Source organism: Malus domestica, chromosome 14 (genome assembly GCF_042453785.1).
Source record: "Malus domestica chromosome 14, GDT2T_hap1".
Taxonomy (NCBI): domain Eukaryota; kingdom Viridiplantae; phylum Streptophyta; class Magnoliopsida; order Rosales; family Rosaceae; genus Malus; species Malus domestica.
Window position 1 is genome coordinate 6,692,183 of NC_091674.1, and position 26,465 is coordinate 6,718,647.

The window sequence follows — 26,465 nt, forward strand, 5'->3', positions numbered from 1 at the left end:
TACTTTTTTTTTTAATGTTACATAGTATGGAGTACTTTAAGTGTTTTAATCATTAGATCTTGGTTTTTGTATTTTTAAATAAATACCTAACAGTTAAAACACTTGGAATACTCGTTACTCTAGAGCACCCAAGAAAGTCCCTAGTTTGCAAGAGTGTATTTCTCAATTATGCTATCGAGTTGATATTAACGCTTTAAAAGATGAGTGTAGAATGATTTTTGGGAAGTGTTGATAACAACTTAGTTATTAATAATGGGTTTGAGAGAAAAACTTCGGTAGGGCAGATGCTCCTCCTCTGACTCCTCTCGCTTTCACAAACACTATAAACTCTTTTTATTTGATGACGTCATAAGCTCGAATACGTGATTCCTTATTAAAGGAGAATAAAACGAGTTAATAATCACATGATGTTCCAATCTAGTAATACATTGTCATGTGTTGAAAAAACTACACATGTTATTGTTTTATTAGAACAGGACGTCACAACAGCAAAAATCGTTATATATAAGGCTCTCGTACCGAAGATTCTCTTTCATTCAACAGCCAGCCTTCATGTAAGGAAAAAGAAGAATTCATTGAAGTCCAACCAAATTGTAACCAAACTAAAACTAGTTACCAACCTTCGACTCCTTTAGGCCATCAAGTTTTCCCTTTTCCAAACACAGCTCTGATTTCATGTAGTTTCACTGGAAACGGAAAAGAAAACAATTCAGACACCTCACGCACTCACAGGGTTCAGAATTCAGAGTGAGATTCTTGCCAAGATACATGCAAAGCAGGTCTAGGACTCGTTATATAAAAATATAAAATATAAAAAAAAAATCAAAAGTACAATTTCTCAGGAAAAGGATCATTTTTTCAAAGAATTCTAGAGATCTTGTGAGCGTGACCGTTCATCGTACATCGTGTGATCAGTTTTCGTTAGGTACTATTTATATTTAATTTTAAATTTTGAAATAATTACTACCGCACGATGTACGATGAATGGTTACGATCACGGAATTTTTAAAATCCTTTTCCAATTTCTCACATGCAAAACACCCAACAAATGTCACGTCTTATTATTTTCCATAAAAAAAAACCAACAGGATCCTCTTCGGAATCTTTTGGTGAGAATCTTGAGAATCCATGAATCGTGTATGTTTATCGTATATCGTGTGATCAATTTTTATCAAGTAATATTTATGTTTATTTTTAAATAAAAATATTTAAAATAATTTCTGACCGCATGATGTACGATGAACGGACACGATTCACGTATGCTTGATATCCTCACAAAGAGAATCCAGCGAGAATCTAGCTCCAAAAAAAATGTCACCTTCAAGCTTCTATTTACAAAAAGAAACAAAAAAAAATTAAGAAAATGCTCTAATCTACCACTATTACAGTTTAAAGTGAATGAATGACCAATATTGCATTCACTTTGAACTGTACTAGCAGCCGCTTAACTAGTATTCCGTTTACAGTAATAGTTGTAATTTGGAGAATTTCTGAAAATGTTACTTTTTTTCTGAAAAACTAAAAGTCAATAGATGCTAGTTGGGCGGTGGATTGAGACCTATCGTTTAGGCGGTTAGGTGGGGCCTAACAGATTTAAGTAAATTTATTATATATCGTATAAATAAGTGTATATTTATACTTCAAAACACATAATTGTATTAGATTAGATACATAAATTGCAAAATAGAATGACATATAGATTATAAAATGTTAGAACATAACGCAAAATTAAAGTTATTTATTTTTGTCTAAGTGAGACTCGCAAGACTAAACGAGCGCCTAGGTGGTTTGAACAAGCTAAGCGGGCGCCTAGACAGTCTAGGCGGGCGCTTAGGCAGATTTAGACATCATTTTTTAATTTTCAAATGTTTAGGAATTAATCGAGGTCGTGACTAGCCGTCTAGCACCTAGACGTGGTCTAGGTAACGCAAAGTGGAAATTTTTAAAACAGTGCTTCCTTCTACTCCTACAGGGACGTTGGAATTTCAATAAATATCAAGTTTGAAATGGAACAACTCAAGGCTGAGTAGATGGTGACTTGTACAAGAGCAAGAGACAGATCTTCCCATCTTTTAACATTGGTTTTCTCGTTAGAACAATAAGATATGAGCCTTGGTAGCAGGAAACTAACGGGGCACTCAAGGCGAATTACTAGATTTTGACCACTGCTGAACACCAAGAGACAGTTTGTACCCTACTTTAAGGCAGGACTAGAAACATGTTCCTTTGTTTTGCCTTATTATGTGCGAAAATTCTACAATGTAACTGGTATAAGGGATGTACACCGATGCACTCGAAGACTAAATTTTAACAAATTTAATTTACCCATTCAAATATTTGTGCATCTCAAACACCAATGTGTTAGAGAGAAACTTTCATAGGCTTGTTTTGTATGATTCATCATTAACACGTTTCTGTGCAATCTCTTCATATGACATTTTGTTATTGAACTGTAATACCTACAAGTTGTTCTCTAACAGTACAGGTTGATACACACTCCAAGGTAATTATTGCCCTAGCAAACATGTCATGTTAGCATGACGAGCAAAGGCGTAAATGAGGGTGTGCCATATGTGCAACAACATAGGGCCCCAAAATCTTATTTGACCCCACAAAATATTATGCCACAAGTGATTATCCCAGATGTTATGAAGTTTTTATTGACATGATTGTTGAAAATTGAACTGTTTTTTTGTGAAGAAAAATTGTAAGGAGACTCTTTTAAAGTAGGACTTTTTATAAATTCCTTGTTACTTTACATTTTAACGTCAATTCTTGTACCAACATTACAAAATATTATACAAAAAATATAAAGTACGAAAAGTCTAAATATAGTCCTACTTTTGAAAAAGTCTTTTAGCATTTCTTTTAAGTTAATCGATGATGCTTTATATTTGTTCCTTTATTTTTTTTTTATGTTATTTGTAAATTAGTAATTTTTGTTTGCTAAGGAGGGCCTCGTTTTAATATTTTCGCACATGACCCCTATTATCTCAACCAAACAGTGATTTGAGTGTAAAATCATGTCCTTATAAATCAAGACTCCATAACATAAAACAACACTAAAAAGAAACTCTCATAAGAAGAGACTATAAACTCGCACAATAAACACATAACGAGTTGTTGTAGTTTATTCAGACTCACAAAAATTTTGTAACTTGAAATAACCCCAATGGCAATTCATATCCAAAGCTGGAGCCAGAAAACCACTTGAGGAAACATATCTTATTTTCACGATAAAAACATCGTTTGACACCATAAATGTTAATATAGTCATTCTTACATGTGAATAATGACTAACACATACCAATAATAACTCATTAAAGTTACAAAAAGAAAAGTTTTTGCATGTATGTGTGTTGACTCTAAAAATTATGAAGCCTACATGACGCGTATGCCGAACAACTATGAGCTAACTACGTCTTTCTTTTGAATGCGGACCTGACACACCCTGACCGGAATTGAGGCATGTTGGGCGACACCCAAAGGTGACGTAACCAAAAGAAAGTGATATATAAAAATATGGATAAATTTAAGGGAACTTTAACGAAAAGCACCCGGTACTGTTCACTTTAACGAAAAACCACATTTTCACACTAAAAAGTCAATCCTGGTACTATTCACTTTACCCTTTATTTTGTCCTTATCATTAAAACTCAAAGTTTTCAAGCCCTTTTCATTAGTTTTCCTTAAATTTAAACCAAAGCTAACATTTATTTAAGTTAATAAAGAGAGCGCGCAATAGTGGGCAGAACCCATAAAACATAAATAGTCAAAGCATACTAACCCCTCGTTGTAAAACATGTATAGTTTCCAGAAAATCATACTACATATAAGTATGAAATCAAATGCAAATCAACAAAAAAAATTCAAAAATCCAGCAATTTTTCCACAATCCGACGAACTAGACGGCAGTGGTGGTGGACGGCAGAGAACAACCGGAGAAGAAGGAGAATATTCTGTTAAACTTAATGGAATATTCTAACGCCGTTAGACTTAATAGAAGATTCCGTCAAATCTGATGGAATATTTCCTGGGAATCTACCAGCGCGTGCAGGCACGTGGGCACGTGGGCACATGTGTGGTCGCGACCTGGCGGCGGGTGGTGGCGCATGAAGGCGCGTGAGGGCGTGTCTGGTCTCGTGGTGGTGAGTGGTTGTCGTGCACGGGTTCGTGACATTGTGTAGAATGTTTTCGTATATTTAAACCCAAGTATAGTTTCCAAAATATACATACTACTTATAAGAAAATACATACCATAGCCTGCAATATCTCAAGAATTCAATACGTCACAATATTTCGTACGTAAGCACATGACGTTCGTAAACACATAATCTCGCATAGCAACCATATCATATAGAGTGCTCATCGACACATGCTGACACACAAGTTCATTCAAAGATATTCTTACATGAACATGACTGGGTGTAATAAGGATATACGCTCTAGTACTACAATCACGTGAAGACTAGCACTATGTGCAGCACATACGAGTCCTAATTGCCTATAGCAATATAGGACAGGACTGGCACTTACAATGGATCCAAAGTAAGCGTACGGTGAGATGTGCACATACACGTGGAAGATTGGCCCTGGCCCGGTTGGGTACTAACACCGGTGAAGCAAACGATGAGTAATAACATAAATATAGTCATGCCACAGTGATTCGATAATTCTAGTCAACATAATATTATTCGTTATAATTATGGCATCAATAATAATACGCATACTTGTGCATCATGTAGGACATAGCATAACTTCATAATTTCTATCAATGCGCTATATCTTATAAATGTCACACTAATCTAGGGATATTGTAGAAAACTCTTTATGAAATGTATAAATTGAAACTAACAATTATATATATACTATATAAAAGAAAAGACCCACTCACCCTTGTTTTTCGCCCTTCCAGGTTTTAGTGCTGAGCTTTCGTGTCGATGAGGATTCTTGGCAAATCTCGGTATAGGTGGCTACCTTTGATGGTATAATTCTTATCCTGCCTTACTGTACTTTACTTATACTCTGACATCATGTGCGAAATGAGTTCATTTCCATTCACAAGCGCACTCTTAAAATTAGGCACTTTTAGGTTTAAATTTATTCTCATATCCCACTACACTACACTTTATGGCTTCGTCACCTTCCAGGTGTCGGCTAGCACAGCTCGATTCAGAGTCCAAGTGGACATTCCGAGTCAGGGTGTGTCAGGACGTGCCAACTCGCAACCAAGCTTAGTAGGGCGAGTATAATAGATATGGTTCTAGAACCTGAAGACAAGATTGCTCAATTCACTAAAGTTCAGGATCATGCGTACTGGGTTCAACTGCTTCAACTATATTCATGAGAATATAGGTGTGTCGAATTGGTATCAGGTTGTAGGGGAAAAAGTACTCAAAGAATATGAGTTTATTTATGATAAATGTGGTTCAGCCATCGAAATCTTGAACTATGAAATACACCTGAGAGTAACCAACCATAGAACACCTCACTTCGCTTGAAGGGCTAATGAAATAACCTCTTTAATTAGGTGAAAAATTTAAGAACTTTTCACCAACTAAGACTTGAACAGACAACCAACCGACCAAAAGCAATGCTGTTTATTTATCTAAACTGAAGGTGTTGTTGAATCATCTGGTTTTACGACTCTAGTGTTGTTTACTTATCCAGATGTCGTCGGTTGTTAACAAAATTTTGTTTACTTATCCACACTGAAGAGGTGTTGACGAGAAGATTATGATAGTTAGTGGTTTTCTCAAAGGTATGAGAAGGCAATCGCATAGAGTGAGGATTTTCGTGTAAAACATTTTGGGTTGTTTGTTGAGTTGAATGGGCTTTTCATATTGTAAAACCTCTTCTATTTATAGAGATAGACCTTGTAATAAACATGATTATAGACCTCGTAATAAACATGATTACCGAGGTAAAGTTCTAATAGGACTGTGCCTACTCGGTAATTACCCGAATATTTTGTCATTATCCCTTCCTTAGCCGAAACCCAATCTTCATCCAGTCTCGGCTTATTTGATATGATCTAGGATTCTGAACCTAGTCCCTCAATGCACTCGATTCTAATTCTTAGAATACTCTGCATCTCATCAGAACTTATCCTAATCCTTGACAATCTTCACTCACTTAGGAATCAACCAAGGCACTGACACATCCCGACCGAGATCAAGGCATGCTGGCCGTCACGTGAGGGTGACGTAGCCATGTGCACAGTGCGGAAGCGATAAAGATAGCAACTATACAAATAATTAAAAATTAGATTACTAGGGTGCATTACTAAACAAAAAGTGATAGAAGTTAGTTACAACAGTAAACACTCCTAATAAGAGCATAAAGTCTAGGTGCAGTCTAGTAGGACAAATACTAGTTATACAGTACCAGGAATGTCCTACTATTATTTAGATAAGTTAGAACAACTGACAATCCCGAGCCACCAACAGTAAGCTTACTTAGAACCTGGAGGGGTGCAAAACAGAAAACGTGAGTGGGCAAAAACGAATGTTTTACAAAATCATTTCATTTATCAATATACTAACTCCTCGCTGTAAAACATGTATAATTTTCCCAGAATTAAGATATAAGTATATACATATATATATATATATATAATTATATCAATTCAATTCATGCTTCACATAATCATAATCATATGTATGCCATGTCAAAATATAACAAAGTAACCAATCCAGGTAAGAATGATTTCATAGAAACATGATATGTTAGCCGGAACCCCTGAGGTAGTCTGTACTGCTGAATTCATAGCTCAAAAGTCAATCTGGCAGGAGTCACTACAATGACCTATACGGCAATATATTGCACATAAGTCGAAACCACTAAAGAGGGTATGTACGACAAGATTGGGTGAAATATAATTATGCTCAACTCTATTAGCCGGAACCCCTGAGGTAGTTTGTACGGCTGAATTCATAGCTCAAAAGTCAATCTGGCAGAAGTCACTACAATGACCTATACGGCAATATACTGCACATAAGTCGAAACCACTAAAGAGGGTCTGTATGACAAGATTGGGTGAAATATAATTATGCTCAACTCTATTATCTCATAATAGTTGGTCGATGAATCGCTAGTCACTTACGAGTCAGAACCGTGAATAAGGTCTGTACGACAAGACTATGCACTTAAGTTGGATCCAATATGAGCATATAGTACGGGAGGTGACGTAAATAAACAGGCATGTACCTCATATCTCTGGCTAATTCACAATCACTCTAGGTGCAGCTTTATGAGCTCAACATTACTTAATCACATATCACATATCACATATCACATCATCGATGATTCACACAACCAAACATAACTTATTGAACTCACCTGTGCCTTCACAGCACCACATTTATATATATATGCAACCATGCAATGCATATTCAAAATATAGAAGCATTTGGCATATTATTTCAAAGCATACTTTCCTTAAAAATGCATTTCTGGGAAATATATCAAGTATATAAATATATACTGAAAACAAAAGCCCACTCACTGGTATGTCGAAGGGTCGTAGCCCCCGAGTCGCCTGTGGATACGCTCATCCTAGGGATAAGTCTCACCTATAAGCAAATTAACTATAAAAACGTTGTTTTAAAGTACATAAGCAAAACTAGCTAATAACTTCTCATACATTGCTCAATTTGGGTATATGAATATACCACAGTGATCTACACAACCTCACGAACATTGTGATATTTTTAGAAAAAAAATTCTATGGCTCATGTGCCCTCATGTGCCGGGGAGGGCACGGCCTCACGTGTTGCCCACGCGCATCGTCTTCAACCTCCAGACGCCTGAATAGTGTCGCCGACGCCGGATTCTGGGTAGACCTGCAATTGCCTTTTTCTCACTCGTTTTTGCACCATTTTCATGCAATTTATACCAAAATGAAGCTCTTAACTTGTAGAACATGATTATACTAATTTAAAGCTCTAAAAGTCACGGGATCTCACCGGAGAATTCCAAGAAAATCAGCCAAACTTCGTCCACACGATCCCGACGTCCAAAACCTTCAAACGAAGCATTCTAAGCTTCCTTGGGACCTCACTAAGCTTGCTATGAGCTTGGATTGTCCTAAAACATAACCATTTAAAAGTTCGTGAATAGTGCTTAACTCGGAGCTTGAATTTTTAACGTGATATCGAACGAGTTCTTACCTGAAATGGGTACCTTTAAACTCGTATGATCCTCACGAACACAATGGTACTAATTTTGGCCACGATCCATGAAGTTTCAAGGGTCTTGGGTGCTTGTTCGCCCCATTTCGAATGAGAGAAAGTGAAACCGAGAGAGAGAGCACGGGAGAGTGAGAGAGAGAGACAGGATTTGTGGTCCAGATTTTTGGGTCACCAATCAAAACAACCCATTTTCCTTACTTCCAATTGGTTCCAAAATAATAGGACCTTAACACATTGGTCCTCAACCACACATAGTCCCATAATGCCACAAACGCTCAAGGGCATTTTAGTCTTTTCACATCAACGATAACAAAATAATGTACATTTCCGGGACGGGTTGTGACAGGCACGCTTAACCTTGACCATTTCACAGTTTTACTGCTATAGGACTTAGTCTAATTAGAGATTTCTTGGACTAAAAGCCCACTGGCCTAAGGAATTATTACTGGGCTGAGAATTATAGCTTTTCAACTTGGGTTACTCGTTCTTGGCACAAACCTTTATTTCAGGCTCAAACAATGTGAAACTGTAATTTGTCTGCAATAGAAAATGTGTGAAACCCCACCCCCATTATTAATTTTTAAATTCATTTTGTCCCTGAAAGTTTATAAAAATATGCAATTTGGTCCCCTATCCTAATTTAATCCAGACCTTTCATCTAGATTTCCTTTCTCCCCCACGCTGCCACGTGGCACCACCTTAACTTATCCCCTATCTCTCTCTTTCCCTAATCTCTGTCTTCTCTCTCTTGTACTCATGCTCCCCTTTTCCCAGCAACACCACACCCACACACACCTACACTGTCACCTAGACGAAGGCATGGCACCTCCACCACCCCAAGGACATTTTTTCTCTCTCTCGTCATAGTGAGGCTATAAAGCCTAGAAAACCCAGGAGAAACCCCCGGCGCACCCGCAACCTTTCAAGCCCAGATTCTGGCCGTTTTTGTCCTCTTCACGGTGATCGGAGGTATGAAACATCTCCCTCTTTTTCCTACTTTCATTTTTGTACTAGTTTGGAAGCCTAGTTCTAGCGCCACTGTCGACAGGAGCATGGGAGGTTCCGGCCTCTTTTCTCGGCTTGTTCGAGACCAGGCCCTTTGGGCCACATAGAAAGTTTGGGCCTTAGGCCCGTTGTAAGCCCTCAGAGGCTTAAGGCCTTCGGGCCGTTTCTTGTCACCACAAGCCCTTGACTTTTAGGCCGGTCTTTAAGCCCATTTCCCTGAAACCTAAACCCAAAATCCCAAGTGTTCAGGCCCTGGGCCAATTGGAAGTCAGGTCTTAGGCTCATTAACCCAACCCATCTAAAACCTAAGCCCAACCCTAAACCTAGCTAAACCCTAAAACCCAAAACCCTAGGGCCCAACCCGGTTTAGACCCAAACCCTAAATCGGTTCAACCCGGTTAACTCGACCCTTTGACTCTGACAGACCCGGACCTATTGAATTTGACTCGATCAATGTTGACCGTTAACAGTTGACTTTGACCGGTCACGTTGCCCGTTGACTTTTCGGGTTGACTTGTTCAGGTTTCATTCATTTATGACATCCTGGACCCGTTTATGATTTCCATTTCTCCAAATTAAATCGTTTGAGTATAGTTTTATTAATTGTACTCTTTATGTGTTTAGGTGTAATTACTAACAGCGATTCCATCATTCCTATTTCGTACAGCTCATCTACAAAGGAGTATTTGTACCCTTTGACTCTGACCGACCTGGACCCATTGACTTTGACCCGATCAATGGTGACCGTTGACGGTTGACTTTGACTGGTCACGTTGCCCGTTGACTTTTCGGGTTGAGTTTTTCGGGTTTCATTCGTTTATGACATCCAACACCCGTTTCTGATGTCCATTTCTCCAAATTAAATCGTTTGAGTATAGTTTTATTAATTGTACTCTTTATGTGTTTAGGTGCAATTAATAACAGCGATTCCGTCATTCCTATTTCGTACGGCTCATCTACGACAGAGTATCTGTGAGTGGACCTATTCTAAAATGCATGTTTTAATAGTAGAAATGCATACATGAAAAGCATGATTTAATGTTCACGTTTTAGATAACGTTTTATGAGTAAATTGGATTTACCTTATATGATTATCATGCTTACTTAGGATATTTTGGAATACTATATTTTCTATAGAATCCATGGTCTTTGTAGGATATCTTATAGATAACGACATACTATTTAGAACATGTTTTTACACATTTCTTTATAGTATAGATGATGGATGACTTTATACACTGAAGATAGTTTTGAGATATTTATGTACCTATGTTTAGAAAGACTATGTTCAATGTTTTGTGCGTATCTAGTGGTCACTGTTCAGCCTTTGAGTAATGATACTTATATTGGCCTTCTGGTTGGGTGATGTAGGGGCCTTCCGGTCGATTGAAGATTTATATATTAAGCCTTCAGGTCGATTATGATACCACTAGTTAGCACACTATATACGAGATATGTTTTACAGAAAGGTTTTATGGCATGCTAGGGTTTTCGGAAAACCTATCACATATTATACTATTAGTTTTCATAAAACTTTGGGGGTTAGTATGTTTATAACTATTTTTATTATATATATCAACTTGGCCTACACATGTTTGTTTTGTGCCCCCTCAGGATCTAGGCACGAGGAATACGACCCGAGCTACAAGGCATTCCCATACCAGTGACATCGTGCCATCTTCCCTGATTGGCTACTCTTGTAATAACACATCCCACTTGTACTCTATTTTAGAATATGCTCTGAACATGCCAAGCATCATCGTTGTGAATTCATTGTTGGTAGTTAAATATTATTTATATCACTATTTTCACACTATGAATTGTCACATCTTATTATCTTGCTACAAATTAGTTGCATGTTCTCAGCATTTACATTTATAAATGGCTTACGTCACCTTTGGGTGTCGGCCAGCACGTGACCATTCCAATGTTCGTGGGACATCGGGATCGGGGCGTGTCAGATTGATATCAGAGCATACTTAGGACTTCATTATTTCAATTGGTAATCATAATCCTTTTTGTTCCCATAATATGCAGTCTTTTTAAATCTTGTCTGTTTCTTATCTGAATCATGGAACATCTTGGTGGGAATGTGTCTCGATGACCTCATTCTGGTCTTATGGGGGGATTTCAGCAGTTGACCTCTGTCATATGGAATGCTCTTCCTGGTAGTAGTAGATCGAGTCGTACGTACATGGAAATTGCTCGTAGCCATGAAGTTATAGAATTAAGGGTAGTTGGAGCCTGTGAAGAGGTTGAAGATTGGCTGGAGAAAATAGAGGATACTTTAAAGGCCATGAAATGCCCAATGACTGAATGAGCAACTACTTCTGGTTATTTCATCCAGGTGACGCGAGGTCTTGGTGAAGATCAATTAAGAACTCTTGTCCACTTGGTTCTTTGATGACATGAGCTACTTTCTGGAGATTTTTCAATGCACAATTTCTGAGCCCCAACTATCAGTTAAGGATAAGGCAGGAGTTCCTAGAGTTTCGGCAGGGCGATATGAGCATCACGGAGTTTGATAGTACTTTCCGGTGCCTATCGAGACATCATGAGGGAACCTATAGGAATCCGCATGAAATGAGGATTCAAACTTTGATTGCACTGAACCCAGACTATATCGCGAGATTGTGGCTGCTCAAAGTCTTAGATCCTACGAAGATATAATCGAGATGACTTTGAATATCGAACAGACAAGGTGGGATAGTTATATTCAGGATCAACTTTAGTTTCAGAACCAACCTCGGAGATAAAACCGACCTCGTAATCAGATTAAGGGGTCGTTTTGGCCCTAGACACTCTCATTTATTCAAACGATAGGGCCAGGGTTCGGGATCATTGACTGACGGCTTAGGAAGCGAGTCAACGAAATACTCATTCAGTCATTTTAATATGGGTGCTGCTAATCCGAGCTTGTGTTACTGATGTGGCAGTTTTGGACACCTAGCGCGTTATTGCGCTACTCCACGTCAGTCAAATAGTTCTACTTCTGGCTCGGGTTACGGTGGTAGTAATCGTCCGAACACCCAAAGCTATGTTGAAGCAGTAATACACAGAGTTATGGAGGTAGTGGTAGCCATAGTACTCAGTTTTCTGCCCGACATTAACCACAGCAGTCCGGAGTAGCTTCAGGTAGCTGTAATCAAGGGAACAGATCAGGTCGTAACAACTAGAGCCCTAGAACTCGAGGTGGCCGTAACAGTGGTGCAGGATGTCAGGTCCATGAGCGTATCAACACCATGACTCAGCATAAGGCTGAACATGATCCCTGAGTCATTACTGGTACGTTACTCATTTGTAGTTATCTGGCTAGAGTTCTGATTGATTCAGGTGCTACATTTTCATTTGCATCTTCATCATTTGCACGAATTATAAATTCGCAACCTACACCGCTTGGTTTTGATATGCTAGTACAAGTGGCAAATGGAGATCTCTTCTGTGCGTAGTTGGAGTATAGGGATTGCCAAGTGGTAGTTGAAGGGAAACTCATGGAGGTTAATTTAATTCCCTTCAAACTAGCGAAGTTCGATGTTATCTTAGGAATGGATTGGTTATCCAGGCACTATGCTTATGTTGGTTGTAAGGAGACGTTTGGGACGTTCAATCGACCTGGACGACCGTTAGTCACATTTCAGGGTGAGCGACGAATCATTCCTAATAGTATCATTTCTGCTATCCAGGTGACTAAGTTGTTGCATAAGAGATGTGTGGGATTCTTAGCCCACGTATTAACGAGGGATGAACCTTTTTTGCATCCTGAAGATGTGTCGGTGGTGAAAAACTTCAGCGATGTATTTCCTGAGGATTTGCCAAGGTTGCCACCAGCGAAGGAGATCAAATTCACCATCGATTTGCTTCCATGAACAAACCTTATTTCCTTAGCACCGTATCGAATGGCACCAGCAAAGTTGAGAGAATTGAAGATATAACTCCAGGAGTTAGTGGATAAGGGTTACATCCAGCCCAACATGTCTCTCTGAGGTGCTCATGTCTTGTTTGATAAAAAGAATGATGGGTCGATGAGACTTTGCATCGACTATAGACAGTTGAATAGGGTGACGGTGAAGAACCATTATCCTTTGCCTCAGATTGATGACCTATTTAACCAGCTGAAGGGTGCTCAGGTATATTTTAAGATTGATCTTCGATCAGGTTATCATTAGCTACTGATCCGTGAAGAATATGTGTCAAAGATTGCCTTCCGCACTATGTATGGGCACTATGAATTCCGTGTCATGCCTTTTGGATTAATAAATGCACATGCAGCATTCATAAATTTAATAAACAAAGTATTCAAACTGTACCTGGATCGGTTTATGATTATGTTCATTGATGACATCTTAATCTATTCCAAGAGTGTTGCCGAGCATATAACGCATCTGAGGTTGGTGTTGGAAAGGTTAAGAAGCAATTAGTTGTATGCTAAGTTTAGTAAATGTCGGTTTTTGCTGAACTAAATCATTTTTCTTGGACATGTAGTCTCTGCTGAGGGAATTAGTGTGGATTCTCAGAATGTTTTAGTAGTGTCTACTTGGGAGTAACCGAGAAATGTTACTGAAGTGAGAAGTTTTCTAGGTCTGGTTGGCTATTACAGACGTTTTATGCAGGACTTCTCAGCAATTGCCCTGCTTCTCACTAAGTTAACTCGTAAGGGGGTCAAGTTTGAGTAGGATGAGAATTGTGAACAGAGCTTTCAGGAGCTTAAACGACGTCTAACTCAGATTCTCGTCCTTGCCCTTCCAAACGACGGTGGTGAGTTTGAGATTTACACTGATGCATCTCTGTCAGGTTTGGGTTTTGTTTTGATTCAGCATAGGAAAATTATTGCTTATGCTTCCAGGAAACTCAAGAATCACAAGAGAAACTACCCCACTCATGATCTAGAGCTCGGAATGGTGGTTTTTACTCTCAAGATCTGGAGACATTACTTATATGGCGAGAAGTGTCGTATATTCATTGACCACAAGAGCCTGAAACATGTATTCACTTAGAAATAGTTGAATTTAAGGCAAATGAGATGGATGAAGCTCATCAGTGATTATGACTGCACTATTGAATATCATCCCGGACATGCCAATGTAGTGACGGATGCACTTAGCCGGAAATATCACGGACAACTTGCCTCCATTCGAGCTATCCATGTTCCACTATTATTTTCTCTTCTAGAAACCGGTGTTACTATGGAACCAGATAAAAAGGGAGCTTGGTTAGCGCACTTCCAGGTTAGACCTGTTTTGGTGGATATAGTTAGAGAAGCTCAAGAACTTAATCAGGAGTGTGCCGACATAAAGAGGCAGGTACATAAGGGAAAGAGAGAAGATTTTAAGATTCAGAGAGACAGAGCCTTAGTGATGGGAAATAAGTTGTATGTGCCTAAGGATAATGAAGCGGTGAAAAAGGAAATCCTTGATGAGGCTCACATTTCAGCGTATGCCATGCATCCGAGAAACACCAAATTGTATCACACTATCTATCTGTTCTATTACTGGGTTGGAATGAAACAAGATGTGGCAGATTATGTGAGGATATGCATTATCTGCTAGCAGGTGAAGGCAGAGAGACAAAGACCTGAATGGCTATTACAGAATCTCCCGATACTAGCATGGAAATGGGAAGACATCACTATGGACTTTGTGTATGGGTTACCGAGGACGCAATCGAGATTTGATGGCATTTAGGTGATTGTGGACCGACTCACTAAGACCATTCACTTCTTGCCTGATCGACAAACCTACTCATTGGAGAAGCTGGCGAAGTTGTTCATTGATAATATTGTCAGACTTCATGGTGTACCAGTCTCTATCGTTTCATACAGAGATCCTAGGTTTACCTTCAGGTTTTGGAGAGCTTTCAATGCTACCATGAATACTCAATTGTTGTTTAGCACTGCTTACCACCCATAGACTGATGGTCAGTCAGAGCGGGCAATTCAGACATTGGAGGACATGTTGAGAGTGTCTGTTCTCCAGTGGAAGGGTAGCTGGGATAATTATTTGTCGTTGGTTAAGTTTGCATACAACAACAACTATCATTCTAGTATCGGCATGGTACCTTTCGAGGCACTTTATGGGAATGCGTGCTGGATGCCGTTATGTTGGACAGAAGTCGACGAACGGGTATTAGTGGGACCAGAAATTGTTAACACCACTAATGCTAACATCCAGTTGATTAAGAGAAACCTAAAGGCAGCACAAGACCGACAGAAAAACATTGTAGACAAACATTCTAGAGACCGTGAGTATAAGGTCGGTGATTTTGTTTTTCTGAAGTTTTCTCCCTAGAATGGTGTAGTTTAGTTCGGTAAACGAGGAAAGTTGAGCTCTCGATACGTTGGTCTTTACCAGGTTACAGAAAGGATTGGTGTAATTGCCTATAGATTTGAGCTACCACCGTAGTTGGCACAAATTCACAACGTTTTTCATGTTTCCATGCTCCGGAAATATGTATCAGATCTCTCATGTCCTCCAACCGAAACCACTGAAAGTGAATCAAGATGCGAGCTATGTCGAATAACCAGTGGCTATCATTAACCGACATGATAAAGTACTAAGGAACAAAGTTATTCCGTTTGTGGGAGTAGTGTGGAGAAACCATGTCGTTAAGGAAGCGGCATGGGAAACAGATGAGTTGATGAGGAGCCAGTATCCATTTTTATTTGGTTCAGTTGTAATTTTAGGGACGAAATTTTTATAAGGGGGTAGATTGTGAAACCCTACCCTCTTTATTAATTTTAATTACATTTTGTCCCTGAAAGTATATAAAAATGTGCATTTTGGTCCTCTATCCTAATTTAATCCGGACCCTCCATCTAGATTTCCCTTCTCCCCCACGCTGCCACGTGGCACCACCTTAACTCATCCCTTATCTATTTTTTTTCCTCGATCTTTCTTTTCTTTCTCTCTTTCACTTTCAGTTCTCTCCCTTTTAACTTTCACTCTCTCTCGCACTCACGCTCATTTTTTCCCGGTGACACCACACCCATACCCACGCGCACCCACACCCACACCCACACCCACACCATCACCCAGACAAAGGCACGGCACCTCTACCACCCCGATGACCTTCTTTCTCTCTACCACCTCGTTTCTAGTCGCCATGGGCCCTTGGCCTTTAGGCTGGGCCCTAAGCCCATTTCCCTGAAACCCAAACCCAAAATCCTAAGTGATAAGGCCCTGAGTTGATTGGAAATCGAGCCTTAGGCCCATTCACCCAGCCTACCTAAAACCTAAGCCCAACCCTAAACCTAGCTAAACCTTAAAGCCTAAAACCCTAGTGCCCAACCCAGTTTAGACATAAACCCTAAACCGATTCGACCTAGTTAACCCAATCCGTTGACTCTGACCAACCCGGACCTATTGACTTTGACCCAGTCAATGCTGACGGTTAACCGTTGACTTTTTCAGGTTTCATCCGGAACCCCTTCTAAGCTAATTCTGACGCCGTGGACCCATTTATGACGTCCGTTTCTCCAAATTAAATCATTTAAGTATAGTTTTATTAATTGTACTCTTTATGTTCTTAGGTGCAATTAATAGCAGCGGTTCTGTCATTCCTATTTTGTACGGCTCATCTACTTCGGAGTATCTGTGAGTGGACCCCTTCTAAAATTTATGTTTTAATAGTAGAAATGCATACATGAAAGGCATGATTTAATGATCACGTTTTAGATAACATTTTATGAGTAAATTGGATTTACCTTATATGATTATCATGCTTACTTAGAATATTTTGGAATACCATATTTTCTATAGATCCCATGGTCTTTTAGGATATCTTATGGATGATGATATACTATTTAAAACATGTTTTTACACACTTTTTATAGTATAGATGATGGATGACTTTATACTATGAAGATGTTTTTGAGATATATATGTACCTATGTTTGGAAAGACTATGTTCAATGTTTTGTGCATATCTAGTGGTCACTGTTCTACCTTTGAGCAATGATACTTACATTGGCCTTCGGGTCAGGTGATGTAGGGGCCTTCGGGTCGATTGAAGATTTATATATTAGGCCTTCAGGTCGGGTGATGTAAGGGCCTTTGGGTCGATTATGATATCACTAGTTAACACACTATATACGAGATATGTTTTACGGAAAGGTTTTATGGCATGCTAAGGTTTTCGGAAAACCTATCACATATTATACTATTAGTTTTCATAAAACTTTGGGGGTTAGTATGTTGATAACTATTTTTATTATATATATATCAACTTGGTCCACTCATGTTTGTTTTGTGCCCCATCAGGACCTAGGTACGAGGAATACAACCTGAGCCATGAGGCATTCCCATACCATTGACATCGTGCCATCTTCTCTGTTTGACTACTCTTGTAATAGCACCTACCACTTGTAATCTGTTTTAGAATATGCTCTGAACATGCCATGCATAATCGTTATGAATTCATTGTTGGTAGTTGAATATTATTTATGTCACTATTTTCCTGCTATGAATTGTCACATCTTATTATCTTGCTACAAATTAGGTGCATATTCTTAGCATTTACATTCATAAATGGCTTGCGTCACCTTTGGGTGTCGGCCAGCATGTGACCATCTCGATCTCCTTAAGCCGTCCATAGTAGAATGAAAAATTAAGTTTGATTCCAATCTTATAGGATTCAAACTCCTATAGTAAGTTGTAAAATTTGAGTTCTATGAGAGTAATACTAAATTCATGAGTATAATTATGATATAGTTATTTAAGATTTGAACTCATAACTTTGATTCCTATACAATACACCTTTTTAAGAAAGAGAAGAGAATGACCAGTAGTAGATTCGAAAATATGTGTCCCGCAATTAATAGATATAACTCAGCTCTAATAAGCTCACACTACTATAGCAATTGTGTTATAAAAATTAAAGTCAAAATGCCGAATCCCTGTTTATAGGAATCAAATTCACTCAAATTATTGAGAAAGACCTGACATGTATGTAGCCAAGTATTTTTCATGTGCTAATTATATGAACCAACTATATAAGAAAAAATGAAAGCGTAAGAATTTGATCATAGTGGAATAAATTTAAGGGATAATTTGATTGCGCTCCCTAATCTTTAACATTCTTTGATTAAAACCTTAATAGTATTCAAAGTTTGATCAAGGTCCCTTGACTTTGTACACCTCATTATATTACTATTAATATTTATATTCTTATAGTTTTGCAATTAATTGTTTGATATTTTATGAGATTTATAATCCTATAAATTTAAAATCCTTCATTATAATACTATTAGAAACGGTTATAATAAAAAAAATTCAAACATTTTAATTGAATAAATGGATAAAAACTATGTAAAAATAAGAAATAATAAATGGCAAAAGAATGTATCCATAGTGTTAAAAAAATTGGTATATTTTACAAAAAAATTGGTACATTTCACATATAACAAAGTGGTACATTACTAAAGAAGAATGGGTACATCATAAATAAATTAGGGTACAAATAAAAGATTAAAAATTATGAGTACAAATGAATTTTTAAAAATATAGGTGCTAAAAGAAATTAATAAATGGGTACAAAATAAAACTAAAAAGAAAATACTACAAATTTAAAAAAAAAATGTTGCAAATTAAAAGTGGGTACAAACTAAAAATATAAATATATGGTACAAAGTTTAGGCATAAAACATAAATATACCATATGTAATTTTTCTATCATTGATTAAATATACAATGTCACGTGATGGTATACACATGGGTACAAACACAAATAAAACTTTAAAAAATATGGGCACAAAAAGAAACTAATATATGGGTACAAATTAAAAATGAAAAGAAAATTGGTACAAATTAAAAAAATATTTGCAAATTAAAAATTGGTACAAACTAAAAATAAAAATATATGATAAAAAATTTAGCCATAAATATAAATATACTAATTGTAACATTTTTAACACTACAGGAATATATTTAAAAATAAAAATATTTTATTATTCAAATAATTAATGATGTTATTAATACCAAGGACCTTGATCAAAAATTGAAAATGAATAGGATTTTAATCAATGAAGTAACAAAAAGAAGGATGTAAACCTAATTTTCCCTAAATTATAAGGAGTCTTTTTGCTCACCATCTTTTAAGTGATGATAATATTTACTACCTTATTCATCATTATTTTATGAGTTTAAATTTTAAAATTTATGTAATAAATATACACAAATTTCAAAATTTAAATTTATCTAATAATAATAAATAATAAATAAGGTGACCGAACATTACCTCCTATCAAGCTAATGCAAAAACAATCGGCCCCATCACCATGCACCGTCTTGCATATGGGCATCCATATCCAAGCAAAACAAAAGGAAAAAGCTTGAAATTCTTAGAGATAGAGAGTGATAGAGATTTATAAACGACAGTTTGTGTATGGTAGTAATTATCAATCGCGCAAAAGGAGTCTCTCGTAAAGCTGATTGATTCAGTGCCCCTCATCACTGAGAGAGAGAGATTAGGTACCTTATGGATCTCTCTCTCTCTCTCTCTCTCTCCCTCTCTCTCCTCTTTTCTGCATTTTGGCTCCATTATTTTTGTACAGTCACAGAGCCTCCCAGACAAAGTGTACCACTTCTCTATTTCTCTCTCACTCGCACATTTGGCACCAACAAACACTATATATCTCTCTCACACTGAGAGGATCAGAGCTGGCATGGGCCACTGTCAGATGTGTGCTTTTCACTACCCCTCCACATTCAATTCCTTTATCACTCTCTCACTACCACTCCATTAGAGAGAGAAACAAACCAAACCACCCCCCCCCCTCTCTCTCTCTCTCTATCAATTGATGACCCCCAAAAGAAGTATTATGAATGGGCTGTAGAGGACAATCAGGAAAATGGGCTCGAGTTCTATGACCGAGTCAGGGAGCTCCTCCTCCTCTTCGCCGCCCAACTCGTCAGCCGAGTCACTCAACGGCCTGAAATTCGGCCAAACAATCTACTTTGAGGATGTGGGTTTTGGAGCTCAGCACAAATCATCATCCGGTTCTGCTGCTGGGTCTTCCTCCGCCGGGGCTACGCCGCCCAAGAAGCAACGGGGCGGCGGGAATATGGGTCAGCTGGGTCAGCCGCCGCGGTGTCAGGTAGAAGGCTGCCAGGTAGATCTGAGTGATGCCAAAGCTTACTATTCCAGGCACAAAGTCTGTGGCTTGCACTCTAAAACCCCCACAGTCATTGTTGCTGGTCTTGAACAGAGGTTTTGCCAACAGTGTAGCAGGTCAGTCAACTTTTTGAATTTTGCTTGTTGGTTTATTTTCTTTACTTATTTGCAGAGGAACCCCAATTGCACGTTTTACAGTTTCAACCTTCAAGTTCTGTTAAATTTATGATGAGTTACGTACTTGGTGCTTGGTGGGGTTCTTTGTAAGTAAGCAGCAATTGTTTCCAATTTCTTAATTTCTATATGTGAGTGAGTATATTGTGTGTGTAGCTTGTTCTTGGGTATTGTTCTTCAGTGTGTTGGTTGCTTTGGACCTTGATGGAGCCTTTTGGATTTACTTGTTTCCTTATTTGGATGCCTAGTTCATTATTGTTTCTGTTTAATTTATATGTAAAATTGGTCTTGGTTGTCGTTTTTGGGTGCTGGGTATTTGTTGTTTTGAATTTGGATGTTCACTTTTTGTTGTTTCTGGCTAGGATTCTGGAGTTAGCTGTGAATTTGGCAGTATAGTTTCTTGTTTTTTTTGTTTTGTGCATAATTGTATGATGGTTAATACTTGCCCTCTGGGAATTTGTTCATGTTAATGGATTTTGTTCTGTTTTGTTGGTGCAAGGCTTTTTGGTTACTTTTGTTGTGGAATAGTTAGGGGCTTTTTGCGTTTTACTTGTAGTTGGGGTGCATATTTGGGGATGAGGATGACATATCAGTTCTATACAACGTGTTGTGCTCGTAGGCGTTCCTTAAAACTTGAACTATTTAGTAACTGTTGGGTCTATTTCGTTGTTTGTGGAGGAACAGTTCCTATAATGAATTAGAAGCCAGACTTTAAACTGCAAGTCTTATAAATTTGTAGCAGCGTGCCAAAAGGACACTTTTGAAGGTTTTTGTCTTGGCTTTTACATCGGCACAACTCTGTCCACTACATAGATGTCGTTCAGCCTCGTAGTGCAAGTAGTAATTAATGGAAATAAGTTCATTGCATATCCTCAAATTTCTTTTTTTGGGGGTTCTCAATCAACCAAATAAGAACCAATCAACTTGTCGTACGGTATCCGTAAAGGTCTCTAAAGCTGTCCTTTTGATTTCTGCAGATGTTCATAAGTTTGATAAAAGAAAACACTCACTGCATCGTACAATTTCCATTTAGTTACTACCCTAAAACTTGCCAAACTAAACATCTATTTTCGAAAACCAGACTTTAAAATTGGCTCAAAAGTCCTAGACTAAGAGTCTCCTATTGTTTGTAGGTGAACGTAATATTACTCCCCTCCTCTATATTTGATATTTTGTGGAAGTTCATGTGCTTTTGCCTTTTGGATCATATTATTATGGTGTAACTTTCAACAGTTCGTTGATTTGAGAAACTAGGATAAAACCAAGGATCTAAAATTGCAAAAACGAATTAAATTTTTAATGATGCGTTCCGAAATGTTGCATTTAAATGCTTTACTTGCAAGGACCGTATGCTAAAAGTTACAATGGAGTCTATTTTTCATGGAGCTGTACAGTTCAACACATTACTCATCCCATATACCACAAATTGTGACTCATGAGTCGCTTGCAGCAATAGCGATTTGACTAGCAACTAGGGTTGAAACAACTGATCAATGCTGTTTATTTGATGTTACACTTCTTAAAGTTATAGAAGTCCTTGTGATTGATTTGATAACCACGGTAACCCTGCCATTCTTTTAAATGTGCTGTTCAAGTATCTGATTGAAATTTAGCATTAAATGTGATATTTTTTTGGGGATTCACGATCTATGATTGGATCCATGTGATGGTAGGTCCGCTGTTAAAAACAAATCATTACGTGCCTATTGAAGGAGAGCATGAAACATTTCCTTCACCTATGCTGCTATACGGTAACCATGCCCCTTTTTTGCTGAGGGCATTTCCTCTAACTAGATTTGTATTAGACATTCAGTGGTAGCATACAGTGAAACTAAACAAGCAATTACCCTAGTTAATGTCTACTTTTACTTTTATTAGTTTACAAATTTCATCAAGTCTAGTTCAGTCCCTACGTCAATGATAAATAATATTCTTACCTTGCATTTCTCAGGTTTCATTTGCTTCCTGAATTTGACCAAGGAAAACGTAGTTGTCGTAGACGTTTGGCTGGGCATAATGAGCGTCGTAGAAAGCCACAACCAGGATCCATATTGTCTGCGCGTTTTGGCCGACTTTCTTCATCTCTCTACGGTTAGACATCATCATATCATTAGTTGAACTCTTTTTTTTCTTGGTTGAATCATAAGTTGCACTCTGTTCCTGTCAAATGTGTGTATTTTCAGTTCCTCTAACCCTACTCATAAACTGCTACAAAATCTTTTACTTGAAATGATAGAAAACAGCAACAAAGTTGGAAGCTATCTGATGGACTTCACTGCATACCCAAGGGTTTCTGGGAGGGATGCATGGACAACAACAAGAACGTCAGAGCGAGCACCTGTTGTTCAAAATGCCAATGACGCAGGGAAGTTTCTCCAACAGCCGTGGCAGAGCAACTCTGGGATTACTACATCCGGCTTTTACATGCAAGGTTCAGCAGGCGGGACTAGTTATCCTGGTCCTGGAATTCCTCCGGGAGAATGCATCACAGTAGCCACTGACTCAAGCCGTGCTCTCTCTCTTCTGTCAAATCAACCATGGGGCTCTCGAAACCGAGTATCGGGTGTCGGGATGAATTCCTTGATGAACACCCAAGGGATACCTGTGGCTCAACCAACCCCTCATGCTGCGACCTCCAATCACTTTCCGACGACTTTGTGGGGTTTCAAAGGAAATGAAAATGGTAGCAGCTCGCACGAAATGCTTCCGGACCTGGGTCTTGGTCAAATCTCGCAGCCGCTTAGCAGTCAATACTCTGGTGTGCTGGAGCTGTCTCAACAGGGTAGGAGGCAGCAACACATGGAACTCGGACACACCAGGGGCTATGACTCCACCAGTCAGCAGATGAACTGGTCACTTTAAAAACTATGGATTCTGTTTGCAGGTTTTATGTCTTGAATGGTAGAACCCTGAACGGACTATGCTGTTTGTTAAAAGACTAATTAAGAAGAATATTATCATAATCTAGGTTAGCCTTCAAGGCTTGAACTTCCTACCTAGCAATAAAGCTAATGTTTGGATTTTGGATATCCTTGTGATTATTAGTGGTTTGTGTTTTTATTTTTATTTATTTTTTGACAGGCTGAAGTGGACCAACAAATTTTCAAAGGGAGAAGTGATTTTCACGCTCTCATTTTCTCATTGTGCATTTCTTTTTTCTTCAAATTCTTTGATTCTGTTGATTCACATCTCAATAATTTACGTGCCTCGATTTGATTAGTTAGTATCACCGTTTGGCATTGTCATGTGGTACTAGAGGGAATGAGGAGTGCGGAAGCCACTCGCTACAATTTATGCTCGAAAGATTTGTTGTTAGCCCTAGGGCTTTGGGAAAAAGAAAGACTGAGGAGGGATGTGCTGCTTGTCTTTTGGTAGGAAAGTGAAGGGAAATTCTGAGCCGGCCGTACAAATGTATGATCAACTACAATCAAATGAAATTATGAGCTCGTTTAGAAATGCTTTTAAAATGACTAAAAACGCTTTTGGTGATTTTGGGTTCTAAAAGCACTTTTAAGTACTTTTTGGAAGAAGCACCAAATATCTGCTTCTTGCAGGAAGTACTTACAACGCTTTCTAGGATCCACTTGGATTTGTACAAGGGATTAGTCTCGTACATATAAATTCTTTCGTTACAGTAGAACAGTCTGCGTAATAATCTAAATGTAAATGAAATGCAAAGAGCAGCTTAAGTAGAGGAATCCACATATCCCACGTACGGCATTGATCACCTAAGTTGATCGACGGAGAGAAAGTGATCGATCTAGACAGGAATTAGGCTCTCCACATAATTTACTCCGATACCAAACAAGTTCATTTCTCCATGATTGAGAATCTTTCTCTGCGTCTCACTTCTAGGGTCATACACGAACAAGTTTTCCGGCGGCACAACATCATTTGTTTCTTCTTCGTGTGTTTGTTTTCTTGTGAGTAAAATATGTTGATCCTTCCATACACCTACAAACAAGCGTCCTGCTGCAAATGCTTTGGATCTGCTTATCAATTGTCGAACCCAAGCTGGCTTGGTCGTCGCAGTGGTAGTGCTACTACTCATCACCCAAAGCACTTGGTCGTAATATTCATCATCTAATGAAGACGTAGTTGTTAGAATTGCAACTGAATTATTCCATGAGAATAATGGTGCCAGGTGCTTGAAATCCTGCAATTCTCCTGGCAGATGCATCACATGGAAAACCTCGTCGTGTAAGTTGAACGAAAGAATAGCGAGCTCGTACCCCGTCTGCAGTACCAAACAATACAAGACTCCATTCAAGGTAATCGCCCAACTAGTGAAACATCTTTTAAATGATGGAAACTCCAATTTGTTTTCGACTTCTCTCCATGAATTTGTACTCTGGAGGAACACTTGGGCTTCGAAAGTAACTATTTCTCCATCATCACCATTACGTGTCGGGAGAACTCTCACCACTTTGTATTGATTTATTTCTCGTACGAAATCAAAACCTAGAAGAGGATCATTTTTACCATCCCATATACGTTGAGGACACCGTCTGTGAGAGAAAAGAACAGGTTCCGGAAGATACCTAAATTGTTTTGTTGCTGGATTCCATACTACTATTGAATCAACATAGTCCTCCTCGACCCCCTCCTCCTCCTCCTCGTCCCCCTCATCCCCCTCGTCCCCCTCCTCATCCTCGTCGTCGTCGTCGTCGTCGTCCTCCTCCTCCTCCTCCTCCTGCGTCTCATTACAAATTCGCACAATACCGCAAACCAAACCATTACTGGATCCCACTATGTTAAAGCTTGCATAGTTCGGGAGAAACGGTAAATCCAAACTCAAAAGTGGAGTTTCTTCGTCACAAAGCAATGCGACTCCAAGTGATTTCGGTTTATATTTTTCAGTGCTAACTCCCGAAACAAGGAGAACAAAAGGATTGATAGCAGAGCGATGAAGGTGTCTAGCAATGAAATAAGAACTTTTGGTAAGCGCATACCACGCTTTTGAGACACTTGAAAATCTAATCAAAGACTTTGCAGGTAGTTTTGAGAGAATTTCTACTAGGACATCTTGGTGTAAACACTTGATCAAGGATAGTTTTCCTTGGTTAACCTCACCGTTGATGATAACCGACTCATCACGCTCCTGCATTTTGCCTCCAAACATGCAACAAGCAGCTAGCAATACCGATCGAGAAGAGCCTTTTGGTCCAAAACCCTAGCAGTACCAGTATTATTTATATAGGATTTCGTCTACTAGAAACTAAATAGAACCCGTACTGGATTCAGTCAACAAATACATTGCGGAGTAGGAGTTTGAATAGTAAAAGGGAAAGGAAATTGACAAATACTTATGCTAATGGGAAAAGGAGGAGGGTTTGAACTTGAAAGGTAGTGGGTTGAAGATGAAAACCCTAACCACCGGAGGAATCCACCACTTGTAAGAAAATTTTCTTTTTACTCAAGTGATTTTATTAAGTTTGGACAGCTTAAACTGAATTTGATGAAGTGTGCCGCCAATTGGATACCATGAGCCTACATGCAGTTTGTGATAAACTGATGATCATTGTTATATTTGGCTAGCCAATCCAAACTTACAAACATAACCGTTCAATCCAAGCAGATTTCCCCGATATAAATCTAGCTAGTTTGAATTGTCTCACAAAAAAATACAAGTTGTTGACGAACTTTACTAGCTGAACATACCAATTTTCAAGCTTGACTTGTTTCTTATTGATCTAAACATAAGCTTGGCTTGTTTCTTTCACAAGTCGAGCTTCGATGAGCCGAACTTGGTGCAAGCTCATTATGTTTGTACATTCTCCCTAATAGAAGTAGGACCCACCAACACATGTAGATCCCATCTCTATTAGAGAGTACAAATGTGATGTGAAAAATATGGTAAGAACATCATTTTTGAGAAAAAAATCTCGAGATGTTGGTTATAAGGTTGTATTTGTTGGGTGTATTCCCAAAACAAAATATTATTTAAGCTTTCAGGATCTAAATGGTCGTTTCATATTATGACATGTA

General features: G+C 38.5%; 2 protein-coding genes across 2 annotated transcripts; one reads left to right on the forward strand and one right to left on the reverse strand.

Annotated features, from left to right (window-relative positions):
• The first annotated feature begins 19,532 nt into the window (after nucleotides 1–19,532).
• LOC103454268 (squamosa promoter-binding-like protein 9) lies at nucleotides 19,533–23,506 on the forward strand. Its single transcript, XM_008393866.4, has 3 exons — nucleotides 19,533–20,420; nucleotides 22,429–22,568; nucleotides 22,714–23,506. The coding sequence occupies exons 1-3, from the start codon at nucleotides 20,041–20,043 to the stop codon at nucleotides 23,337–23,339; spliced, it is 1,146 nt and encodes a 381-aa protein (XP_008392088.1). The 5' UTR covers nucleotides 19,533–20,040; the 3' UTR covers nucleotides 23,340–23,506.
• Nucleotides 23,507–24,237: 731 nt separating this feature from the next.
• LOC103454339 (F-box protein At5g49610-like) lies at nucleotides 24,238–25,584 on the reverse strand. Its single transcript, XM_070811679.1, has one exon. The coding sequence runs from the start codon at nucleotides 25,582–25,584 to the stop codon at nucleotides 24,238–24,240; it is 1,347 nt and encodes a 448-aa protein (XP_070667780.1).
• Between the last annotated feature and the right edge of the window lie 881 nt (nucleotides 25,585–26,465).